The sequence below is a fragment of the Equus asinus genome, chromosome 14, assembly GCF_041296235.1.
Source record: "Equus asinus isolate D_3611 breed Donkey chromosome 14, EquAss-T2T_v2, whole genome shotgun sequence".
Taxonomy (NCBI): Eukaryota; Metazoa; Chordata; class Mammalia; order Perissodactyla; family Equidae; genus Equus; species Equus asinus.
Window position 1 is genome coordinate 23,378,154 of NC_091803.1, and position 13,510 is coordinate 23,391,663.

General features: G+C 35.5%; 1 protein-coding gene across 9 annotated transcripts in view; it reads right to left on the bottom strand.

The window, feature by feature from the left end:
• Nucleotides 1-13,510, bottom strand: part of TPST1 (tyrosylprotein sulfotransferase 1) — a 165,049-nt gene that overhangs the window by 73,289 nt on the left and 78,250 nt on the right. For all 9 annotated transcript variants that reach the window (XM_070484501.1, XM_070484499.1, XM_070484498.1 and 6 more), the window contains one exon: nucleotides 8,260-8,458. In XM_070484501.1, the coding sequence (XP_070340602.1) occupies nucleotides 8,260-8,458 (199 nt within the window). The remainder of the gene's footprint in view (nucleotides 1-8,259; nucleotides 8,459-13,510) is intronic.

Genomic DNA, 13,510 nt, shown 5'->3' on the forward strand with positions numbered 1-13,510 from the left:
TAAAGTTGTGGGTTACAAAATCAACTTAGAACAATCAATTGCATTTCTGTACTTCAATAATGAACTTACAGAAAGAGAACTCAAGAATACAATTCCATGTATAATCGCAACTAAAGAAATAAAGTACCTAAGAATAAATTCAACCAAGGAGATGAAGGACTTATACGATGAAAACTACAAGATATTAATGAAAGAAATAGATAACAACATAAAGAGATGAAACAACATTCCATACACACAGATTGGAAGAAGAAACATAGTTAAAATGTCCATACTACCCAAAGCAATCTACAGATTCAATGCAATCCCAATTAGAATCCCAATTACATTCTTCATGGAAATAGAACAAAGAATCCTAAAATTCATACGGGGCAACAAAAGACTCCAAATTGATAAAGCAATCCTGAGAAAAAGAACAAAGGTGCAGGCATCACAGTCCCTGACTTCAAAATGTACTAGAAAGCCATAGTGATCAAAATGGCATGGTACTCATACAAAAACAGACACACAGATCAATGGAACAGATCTGAAAGCCCACAAATAAAACCGCACATCTATGGACAGCTAATCTTCGACAAAGGTGCCAAGAACACACAATGGAAAAAAGATAGTCTTCAAAAATGGTGTTGGGAGAACTGGACAGCCAGACGCAAAAGCATGAAAGTAGACCATTATCTCATGCCATACACAAAAATAAACTCAAAATGGATCAAAGACTTGAAGATAAGTCCTGAAACTATAAAACTCCTGGAAGATAATATAGGCAGTACACTCTTTGACATCAGACTTAAAAGGATCTTTTCGAATACCATGTCTTCTCAGACCAGGGAAACAAAAGAAAAAATAAACAAGTGGGACTTCATCAGACTAAAGAGCTTCTGCAAAGCAGAAGAACTAGGATCAAAACAAAGAGACAACCCACCAACTGGGAGAAAATATTTGCAAACCATATATCTGACAAGGGGTTAATCTCCAGTAATATATAAGGAACTCACACAACTGAACAACAAGAAAACAAACAGCCTGATCAAAACATGGGGAGAAGGGGGCCAACCCAGTGGCACAGCACTTAAGTGCACACATTCCCCTCGGTGGCCTGAGGTTTGCCGGTTTGGATCTCGGCTGGGGACATGCCACCACTTGACAGGCCATGCTGTGGTAGGCATCCCACGTATAAAGTGGAGGAAGATGGGCACAGATGTTAGCTCAGGGCCAGCCTTCCTCAGCAAAAAGAGGAGGATTGGCGGCATATGTTAGCTCAGGGCTAATCCTCCTCCTCAAAAAAAAAAAAAAATAATAAATTAAAAAATGGACAGAGGACATGAACAGACATTTTTCCAAAGATGGCCAATAAACACATGAAAAGATGTTCAACATCACTAATCACTAGGGAAATGCAAATCAAAACTACACTAGGATACCACCTTACACCTGTTAAAATTGCTATAATCACAAAGACTAAACATAACAAATGTTGGAGACGGTGTAGAGAAAAGGGAACCCTCATACACTGCTGGTGGGAGTGCAAACTGGCGCAGCCACTATGGAAAACAGTATGGAGAGTCCTCAAAGAACGAGTAATAGAACTACCATACGACCCAGCTATCCTACTACTGGGTATCTACCCAAACTACTTGAAGTCAACAATCCAAAGTAACATATGCACCCCTATGTTCATTGCATCACTATTCACAATAGCCAAGACATGGAAGCAACCCAAGTGTCTGCCGACTGATGATTGGATAAAGATGATGTTATATATACATACAATGGGATAATAGCCATAAAAAAAGACAATATCATTCCATTTGTAACAACATGGATGGAGCAGGAGGGAATTTTACTACTCGAAAGAAGCCACAGTGAGAAAGACAAACACCAGGTGATTTCACTCATATGTGGAATACGAACAAACAGGTGGACAAAGAAAACAGTTTGGTGGTTACCACAGGAAGGGGGGTGGTGGGTGGGCACAGGGGGTGAAGGGGAGCACCTATGTGGTGACAGTCAAGAAATAATGTACAACTGAAATTTCACATTGATGTAAACTATTATGAACTCAATGTAAAAAAAAAAAAACAAACAAGAAAGAACTTAGAGGAAAAATGAACAGAATGGATAAAGAGATGGAGGATTCCAGCCAAGAACTGGAAATTCCAGAACTGAAAAAGAAATTATCTCAGGTTAATTGAAAACTAATGAAAGCTGAGGCCCAGGCTGGAGATGGCAAAATAGAGGATCAGTGAATTTGGCACATTATAGCCAAACAGCTGAAAACCAAAGATAAAACAAAAATCTTACAAAACAAAACAAATGCTTACATGATAAGAATTTTAGCTGACTTCCCATATGGAAGTCAATAAAATAACATCTTTTAAGTGCTAATAGTAAAAAACAAAACAAAAACACTCTTCCAAAAAATCTGTCAAACTAGAATTCTATCCCTAGCAAAATATTTTCACATAATGGAGAAATAAAGATATTTTCACTTAAACAAAAGCTGAGAGAATTAGTAGCCAGCATATCCTTACCATAAGGAATGCTAAAAGAAGTTCACCAGGGTGAAGAGAAACGATTCCAGAGGAAAATCTGGATCTTCAGAAAGGATGACCGAGATCATCTGTGGCCTATAAAGCTTACAATAGTTACTGTCTCTTTTTTTCTTTTTGCTGAGGAAGATTCAGCCCGAGTTAACATTTGCTGCCAATCTTCCTCTTTTTCAGTTGAGAAAGATTCACCCTGAGCTAACATCTGTGCCAGTCTTCCTCTATTTTGTACGTGGGTTGCCGCCATAGCATGGTGTAGGTCTGCGTCCAGGACCTGAACCCGCAAACCCAGGCCACCACAGTGGAGCACTCAAACTTAACCATCAGGCCACGGGCCAGCCCCACTATCTGGCTTTTTCCAGAAGAAATTTGCAGCTTTTTTCAGAGAACAACTGCTATAAACAAACAGACAAACAAAAAAAAGAGGTAATAATAGAGGAGACAAAATGGAATACTAAAACATTAGGTTGATGCAAAAGAAGGCAGGAAAAGATAAACAAAGAGACAAAGACAGATGGTCCAATTAGAAAACAAACAGTAAGATGGTAGCCTTAAACCCAACCAGGTGAATAATTACATTAAATGTAAATTGATTAAATCATCCATTTAAAGGCAGAGATTACAAAATGAGATTAACAAACAAGACCAGCTATATCTGTTTATAAGCAACATACATACTTTAAATATACAGACACAGATTAACAGTAATAGGATGGAAAAAACATACCATGTATACGGTATGCATAAAAACAACGTTGTGGCTATGTTTATATCAGACAAAGTAGATTTCCAGAGAGTAACTGACATCAGAGACGATGAGAGATATTTCATAAAGATAAAAGAATTAATTCCTCAAGAAGATATAAAAGAGTATGCTCTCAAAAATATAGATTCAAAACACAAGAAGCAAAATTGATAGAAATAAAAAGAGAAAGAGACAAATTCACATTTCCCAAAATTGATAAAATTAGACCCAAAAAATCAAGAAGTAGAAGACTTGAGCAACACTATGAAACAACTTGACCTAACTGATATTTATAGAACTCTGCCACAACTGCAGAATATATATCCTCTCAAGTGATCACATGAGACCAAATTCTGGCCACAAAGCAATTTTCAACATATTTCAAAAGACTGAAACTATACTGAATGTGTTCTCTCACAATAATGGAATTAAATTAGAAACCAACCACAAAAAGATAACTAGGAAATCTCCAAATATTGGAAAAGTAAATGCCATTCTAAGAAGTCTGGGCTTTATCCTGTAGTACCAGTAGAGCTATTCAAGGATTTTATGCAACAGAATGATACATTCAGATGTGAGTTTTTAAAAAATAATTTTCATTGAAAATAAAAAATGCACAAGAAGAAGAAGGACTAAACACACTCATACAAAAGAGGAATAAGTCACAACTCATATGAGAAAGGAGGAGAAACTGATCTAAGGCAGCTGAAAGGAAACAGCATTGAATCAATGTTTTCAAATGTAGAATCAAGGGGACTTGGTGACCAATTAATTACATGTGATCTGCAAAGCTAGACAGTCTTAACAAACTTTGATGACTGGATAAATAGGAATGCCATGTACGGAGATAGGAAAAACAAGGAGAAGCAGTTTTTGCTGGGTATAGGAACTAGAAAACACAAGTGTCCATTAGAGGCTCTACCTTTAATGCGAGAACATCAATTCCAACTGCTGCAGCTTCTTCCTGTTTGGTTCAGAGATTTAACCCAACTTCCTCTTCCAGGTCACTTAATCTTCAAGTTCCGCCTTGTCTGCTACTGTGGGTTCTGCACCCTGATACTTGCTTTTCCACGTGATCACTTGCTATTCCTTAGTACTACTGTCTACTCAGGTTTTCAACTGGAATATCAACTGGATATTCCATTCATGCTTGGATCTGCTTTTCTGCTCTTTCTTCAGATTTAGTAAACAGGTCTTCAAAGTGTTTTTGGCTTGACCCATGTGCCCTGAGGACTTTTCATATCTGCTTACTGGCTCAGAGACACTGCAAATATAGATGAACACAGCAATATCCCACCTCTACTCTAGATTCCTGCTCAGTTTACTGAACAACTCCATCTAGCTTCTGCTTTATAAGGGAACAAGTTTGGACAATCAGTTCAATTAAGGACACTGAGCTTGAGGTCCTTGTGAGCATCCGGGTGGAGATACACAGAAGGCAGTTGGAAATACTGAGGCTGGGGTTCAGGGAAGAGATGCACTGGGGGACAGAGATTTATGATCATCAGCAAATAGGTTGTAATCAAAGCCACATGAGTGGATAAGCGTGATCAAGGAGACTATAAAGCAGAAGTCCTTAACCTGATGGGCTTCAGGGGCATCTATGCATCCACTAAAATTGTGGGTAAAATTTTGTGTATGTATGTGTCTGGTATTTCTAAGGTAGGGATCCATAGGTTTCATAGATTCTCAAATAGGTCTGTAAATCTAAAAAGATTAAAAACCTATGGGGGAGGGAGAAGGCTTAAGATGCATCCTAAAGGGCATTATTTACTGAAATGTGCTACAATTTTGGGATTTGAGACTATTGTGGGAAAGAGTAAGGAATATGTTAGCATTTCATTTCCAATTTACCATCTGAGTCACAGCAACCATGAAACACATGATTTTCTATTCAAAATTGGGCAATTTATCCCAAAAATATGCTGATTCAAACACCAATACTTTTAGACTACCCAGAATTGTATGAAAAACAACACTTTTAGGCCTAGAGCTTTGGATTCTATATTCCCAGTCAAAATGTGAAGTTTTTCTTACTCTCACCCCATAATTAAAGGGAAGAGTCTCCCCAGCCATCTTTTTTCTCTGGAGCCCACCTCATGTCACAGCTGACAACCGAAGATCACTTTTTAAGCATTACTTTATGGAACTTCATGACCATCAATGCTGGATATATTAGCATCTGAGTTTTTACAAGCAAAAAGGCTTTGAAAATACATAGGATTTAGATTACAATAAGGCCTATGAAACCCAACCCCACAAAACAAGAATGTCAGCTTGTACATATTATCACAAAGTGCTCAAAAATGCAATTGCAGTTCACACTTTAGCTTTTTTTTCCTCAAAATTATTTGTCACTTAAGAGACAGACAGAGATAGGAAGGGAAAAAAGTTTTTTTCTAGTGTACATTTTGAAACCCTTTCAAAAGCCACAAATGTGTTATGAAACAAATTCTCTAGTCACATGGATTCAAACCACAACATTCTTCCCAACCTACCACTCAAGCAAGCCAAGAATAATCTAGCCAGCCAACTTGCATGTAAGAAACGTATAATGTCTCCTGCCTGGAAAACCTCTAAATATCATTTGTACGTGTACCTTGGCTTATAAAAACCATTTCAAGATTGTACAAAGGATAAAACTATGAATTACTAATTACCAAGAGATTATCAAGGACTATGATCATGGATGCTAGATTGATGTGTATTTCAACTTCAGCAGAATGTAATTCAAAAAATTTTAACACATAAAAAACTCTTTTAAAACCTAAGAGATGGTTCATAAAAGAAAATATACATGTAGGTAATAACCGGAAAATGGTCAATTACATTAATCAATGAAACCTATTAAAATTAGCAAAAATCTAAAACAAAATTACCTGTACCATGCTGGTTCAAAAGATCAAAAAAACATTTTTATCAACATATTCAAGCACCTTAAAAAACTTCAGATAATTTGACCCAGTTTGATTCTACTTTTATTAGTCTAATCTTTAAAAAAACCCGAAAAACCCTAAAATGTTATATGTGCAAAGATGTTCATTGTAGCAAAATTTGCCAAGGAGAAAGCTATAAATGATAAAATAAAAATGGTAAAATGAATTATAGAACATATACTTGGGAAACACATTGTATTTATTCTTTCATTCATTCACTTACTACTGTTTGAGAAAGGATTTAAGGAGGCTCATATGATGACATATTACTTAGCCATGAAAAATTATGTTTAAAAAGCATGTGCAAAATGTGAAAATGCTCATGAATATTAAGAGGGAAGGAGTGGACACAAAATTGTGTGTCTGCAAAGGTAAGATAGTAAGATATGTAATGCTACCTTTTTATAACAACATGCAGAGAAGGAAGGGAAATACACCAAAATATTAAGAATGGTATATGTCTGGGTGGTAACATTACAAGTGAATTTTATTCTCTTATCTTTTTAACGTTATAAGTTTTATACACTGAGCTTATATTTTTATAATAAAATGCTTATACATATTAAAAGTAGAAAAAGGGCAAAATTATTTAAAAAATAAAAAATCTGCCTTCATATATGATGTTTTACAAGATAGCTCTTCCTGTTTAGCCACTAATGAATAGAAAAAGGAAAATGAGAATACCCAAGAGAAAAAAATCCATATGGAAATTAACTTCAAGAAATATGCTGGGGCCAGCTCAGTGGCACAGCATTGTTAAGTTCGCATGTTCTGCCTGGGCAGCCAGGGTTCGCCAGTTTGGATCCTGGGTGCAGACCTATGCACCAGTTGTCAAGCCATGCTGTGGTAGGTGTCCCACATATAAAGTAGAGGAAGATGGGCACACATGTTAGCTCAGGGCCAATCTTCCTCAGCAAAAAGAGGATAATTGGCAGATGTTAGCTCAGGGCTAATCTTCCTCAAAAAAAAGAAAAAAAAGAAATATAAATTTGTCAATTAAAGGTATCAAAACAAAGACAGAGTAAAAAGATGATACATTATAAGGTTGTCGGGAGGGGAGGACACTGACATAAATGAGAGAATACCAAAGAAAGGCAAGGAGTTTTAATAATGAAATCAAATAGCCTATCAATGAACTTATGCTAACATGTTTATCTCATTTATACTGTAGCTTCAAACAAGAACACATCTAGAGACAGAAAGTAGAAGTGTGGTTGCCAGGGGCTTGAGGGAGGGGGAACGGGTAATGAGAATGTACTTTTAGTTTGGAAAGATGAAAAAAGTTCTGGAGAAGGATGGTGGGGATGGTTGCACGATAATGTGAATATACTTAATGCCAATGAACTGTACATTTATAAACTGTTAAAACAGTAAATTTTATGTTACGTATATTTTACCACATACAAAAAAGAATGAATTAAGGTCTGATTTGAAGTAAATTCAACTGGTTAAGGTATATATTCAGATTAGCTCTTTGAGTTCACGGCTTTTTTGAAACAGTATTCTATAATGATGTGAGCATAATTTAAAAGAAAAAGCTGTAATTACACTATAAGAGCAACTTTCTCTTAATCAGAGGGTAGCCTATTGTACCTGTTTACTAATTCTTCTAATGTAGCCAATGTTTAGTTTCAAGTATTAAGAAAGCATGCCTCATCTAAACAAAGGTTTAAAAGTAAAGCAGCCATTAGATTCAAAGAAAAAAGAAAGGAGACATAAGTGAGGTCACTAATAATTTCAGTGTTCACACAAATTTCTGGTAATTGCTTATGAGGATAAATCTCCAACAGTAAGCCCCATTCCTAGAAATAGGGCAAAATACAGAACTGTCCCCATAGTTCCTGGGAAGAACCACAGTTATCATTAAAATGTAGTGGAAGACTCCTGATGATAAAGCATTCTACAAATAGAATTTTTCTATTTTAAAATAATCTTCTGGTTATAAAAAAGCAAGAAACAAAATAGGAAAAAACTTTTCAGGACTTAAATTCCATAGCCAGTTTTCACAATTCACTTTAAAAATCTCACTTACCCTTCTAGTATTTTCAAGAATTTTGGGATCAGGTTTTCCATAGTTAGGTGGATTGGCATATGGGTCATATCCAAGTTTGGCGAGCATGGGTGCAATCACTGCCATGTCTTGTAAAACATCTGGAGGTATCTTCCCAACCCATTTTGATAGAGCTCCCACATTGACTGGCTTGATGACTTGGTCTGTAGATCTCTCCACTCTGAAAATATATAATGTGAATAAATATTTATTTAGAACACCAAAAAATAGTGTTAAAAGACGGAAATTATTTTTGATAACTTTAAAATTTGTAAGTGTCTGGATCTGTTGAGAAAGAGGGCACTAATCAGGCTTAACACTATTTACCAGACATTGTTTAATGTTCTAAATTTGGCAGTGATCAATGGCAACTTCAGATTTCTAGAAACTGGAAAAAGGGTCAGTTGAAAACTTCAGCAGAAAATGTACTGACACTTTAATTGCAACAGTCAGAAAAAAATAACAAAGCTAAGAATGTTTACGAAAACAGCCAGTCAACTTACTCGAAATGCATGATTAATAAACAACTAAATAAATAAATAAGATGGATGGATGAATGACCAGAGGGACAGATGGATGGACTAATGTAACAAAGTAAATACAGCAAAATGTTAATTGTAGCTGGTGGGTAAAATTCTTTTATAATTCCTTCTGTTTGAAATTTTTCAAAATGAAATTTTGGGGGGAAAATAGCCAACCATAATCTGCTAAAAATGAAAAATATTCATTTGTTCTATTTTTCTACTTACTTCCTGAAAAATTTTACTTTCTAACGAAGAAAAAGAAGTGCTGGTGATGATTTTCAATATTATAGAATAAATGTGTTCTACCTCTTGACCTCGGAAATTACTTTTCAGCTTACAGTGATAATATTTACTATATTTGGCTAAATAAGTCATAATCTCAGGATAAAACATAACATAAAATGACACCTAGGTTTAAATTGGATCTGAATTAGCAGATTTTGGCCAAACGACTATAAGACAAAAACGTTAGGAGAGTTTTACATCATAATACATAAGAAGTCATTCAAACATAATATTCCAATAAAGGATAAAAACCCTTTTTCTTTAAGGATATGAACTCTCCCAGGAGATAATCTTTATCTGATGAGGAATCCCTCAGAGAGACTCCACTCCTAAAATAACAGACAAGAGAAAAATGAAATGATTCCTCCCTGGGATGCTGTGAGACCACTACTCCAGGTTTCCTTCCTGCCTCAAAGGCCACATTCTTTTCTTCCGTTTTGAAAACTTCTCCAGAAAAAGAAAAATAAAATCTTTAAAAAAAAAAAAGAAACTTCTTCAGGATTCCACTTAACTCTATATGTCTAGATGGACTTAATAGATCTATATAGAATATTCCATCCAAAAATAGCAGAATACACATTCTTTTCAAGTGCACATGGAACATTCTAAAAGACAGACCATGTGTTGGGAAACAAGGCAAGCCTCAATACATTTAAGAAACTAGAAACCATATCGAGCATCTTTGCTGACCACAATGCTATGAAACCAGAAACTGACTACAAGAAAAAGGCTGGAAAAGTCACAAATATGTGGAGACTAAACAACATGCTACTGAACACCCATTTGATCAATGAAGAAATCAAAAAATACCTAGAGCCAAATGAAAATGAAAATTCAACATACCAACTACTATGGGATGCAAGAAAAGTGGTGCTAAGAGGGAAATTTACAGCAATACAGGCCTACCTCAACAAAGAAGAAAAATCTCAAATAAATAATATTAAACTACACCTAACAAAACTAGAAAAAGAAGAAAAAGTGAAGTCCAAAGTCAGCAGAAGGAGGGAAATAAAAATTAGAGCAGAAATACACAAAACAGAGACCAAAAAACAATAAAAAGGATTGATGAAACTAAGAGCTGGTTCTTTGAAAAGATAAACAAAATTGACAAACCCTTAGCCAGACTCACTAAGAAAAAAAGAGAGAAGGCTCGAATAGATAAAATTAAAAATGAAAGAGCAGAAATTACAATGGATACCACAGAAATACAAAGGATTTTAAGAGAATACTATGAAAAACCATATACCAACAAATTGGATAACCTAGAACAAATGAATAAATTTTTAGATTCATACAACCTCTCAAAACTGAACGAAGAAGAAATAGAGAATCTGAATATAACAATCACAAGTAAAGATATTAAAACAGTAATCAAAAACCTCCCAAAAAACAAAAGTCCAGGACCAGATGACTTCTCTAGAGAATTCTACCAAACATTCAAAGATTTACTAACTATCCTTCTTAAACTATTACAAACAATTGAAGAAGATGGAGCACTTCCTAACTCATTCTGAGGCCAACATCACCCTGATCCCAAAAACAGACAAGGACAACACAAAGAAGGAAAATTACAGGCCAATATTGCTGATGAACAGAGATGCTAAAATCCTCAACAAAACATTGGCAAACTGAATATAGCAATTCATTAAAGGGATCACACGCCACGATCAAGCTACAGAGATGCAAGGATGGTTCAACATCCACAAATCAATCAATGTGATACATCGCATTAACAAAATGAGGAATAAAAATCACATGAACAACTCAATAGATGCAGAGAAAGCATTTGACAAGATACAGCATCCATTTATGATGAAAACTCAATAAAATGGGTATAGAAGGAAAGTATCTCAACATAATAAAGGCCATCATATATGACAAATCCACAGCCAACATCATACTCGATGAAAAACTGAAAGCCATCCCCCTGAGAACAAGAACAAGACAAGGGTGCCCACTCTTATTCAGCATAGTACTGGAGGTTTTTGACCAGGGAAATTAGGCAAGAAAAAGAAATAAAAGTTACGCAAACAGGCAAGAAAGAAGTGAAACACTCGCTGTTTGCGAACAACATGACTCTCTATATAGAAAATCCTAAAGAATCCATCAGAAAAGTATTAGAAACAATAAACAACTATAGCAGAGTTGCAGGGTACAAAATCAACTTACAAAACTCAGGTGCATTTCTATACTTTAATAATGAACTAACAGAACACTCAAGAATACAATCCCATTTACAATCACAACAAAAAGAATAAAATACCTAGGAATAAATTTAAGCAAGGAGGTAAATTTAACTATTCCACTGAATACTACAAGACATTGTTGAAAGAAACTGAAGAAGACATAAAAATATAGAAAGATATTCCATGCTCTTGGACTGGAGGAATAAACATAGTTAAAATGTCCATATTACCTATAGCAATCTATAGATTCAGTGCAATCCCAATGAGACTCCCAGTGACATTCTTCACAGAATTAGAACAAAGAATCCTAAAATTTATATGGAACAACAAGACCCCAAATAGCTAAAGCAATCCTGAGAAAAAAGAACAAAGCTGGAAGCATCACAACCACTGACTTCAAGATATACTACAACACTACAGTAATCAAAACAGCACAGTACTCGTACAAAAGCAGACACACAGATCAATGGAACAGAATTGAAAGCCCAGAAATAAAACCATACATCTATGGACAGCTAATCTTTGAAAAACGAGCCAAGAACATACAATGGAGAAAGAAAGGTCTCTTCCATAATTGGTGTTGGGAAAACGGGACAGCCATGTGCAAAAGAATGAAAGTAGATCATCTTGCACCATATACAAAAATTAACTCAAAATGGATCAAGACTTGAATGTAAGACCAGAAACCATAAAACACCTAGAAGAAAATAAAGGAAGTATGCTCTCTGACATCAGTCTTAGCAGCATCTTTTCAAATACCATGTCTACTCAGGAATGGGAAACAAAAGAAAAAATTAACAAATGGGACCACATCACACTAAAAAGCTTCTGCAAAGCAAAAGAAACCATGGACAAAATGAAAAGACAACCTCCCAAATGGGAGAAAATATTTACAAATCACACATCTGAAAAAGGGTTAATTCCCAAAATATATAAAGAACTCATATAACTCAACTACAAAAAAATAACTTGATCAAAAAACGGGCAGAGTATGAACAGACATTTTTCCAAAGAAGATATACAAAAGGCCAACATGCACATGAAAAGATATTCAACTCACTAATTATTAGTGAAATGCAAATCAAAACTACAATGAGATATCACCTTACACCTGTTGGAATGGCTATAATCACCAAGACAAAAAACAACAAATGTTGGAGAGGATGGGGAGAAAAGGGAACCCTCAAACACTATTGGTAGGAATGTAAACTGGTGCAGCCATTATGGAAAACAGTATGGAGTTTTCTCAAAAAATGAAAAATCTAAATACCATATGACCCAGCTATCCTAATACTGGGTATTTATCCAAAGAACTTGAAATCAACAATTGAAAGAGATTGATGCACCCTTATATTCACTGCAGCATTATTCACTATAGCCAAGAGGTGGGAGCAACCCAACTTCCCGTCAACTGATGAATGGATAAAGATGATGTGGTGTATGTATGTGTTTTTATATATATATATATATATATATATATATATATATAATGGAATACTATGCAGCTATAAAAAAAGACAAAATCATCCCATGTGCAACAACATGGATGGATCCTGAGGGTATTATGTTAAGTGAAATAAGCCAGACAGAGAAAGACAAACACCGTATGATTTCATTCACATGTGGAAGATAAACTCATGGATAAAGAGAATAGATTAGTGGTTACAAGAGGGGAAGAGGGTAGAAGGGGTGGGCTAAAGGGGTAAAGGGGCACATATGCATGGTGATGGATAATTACTACTGGGCCTTTCACAGACAACAGTTTGTGACCCCTACTTCACACTAAATCCTTTGTTGGCTAAACGTTTGACAGATATCTTTGCCCTCTCCATGGCTTGCCTTTTGACTTTATTATTGATATTTTCTAATAAACAGGATTTCTTAAATAAAAAAAAAAAAACCTAAGATGTTCCAAAACCTTGACACGTCATCTTCTTCTCCAAATATACTCCTCTTCATGTACATCTTATCTTGATAAATGGCACCTATCCACAAGGCAAAGACGAGATCTGGGATGAAACAGGGAGAAAGCAAGATCACTCCCAAGTTATCTAGTTCTACAGGCTTTATCTCTGAGTAGGACAACCTCTCCTCCATTCCTACTGCCACTACCTTAGTTCATGTCACCATGATTTCTCACCCAGATTACTACAAAAGTCTCCTAATTTCCCTCCATTTAAATAGTCGGCTTCCTTGCCCAACTATTTATCATTCTACCAGCATATAAGAAGGGTCTAC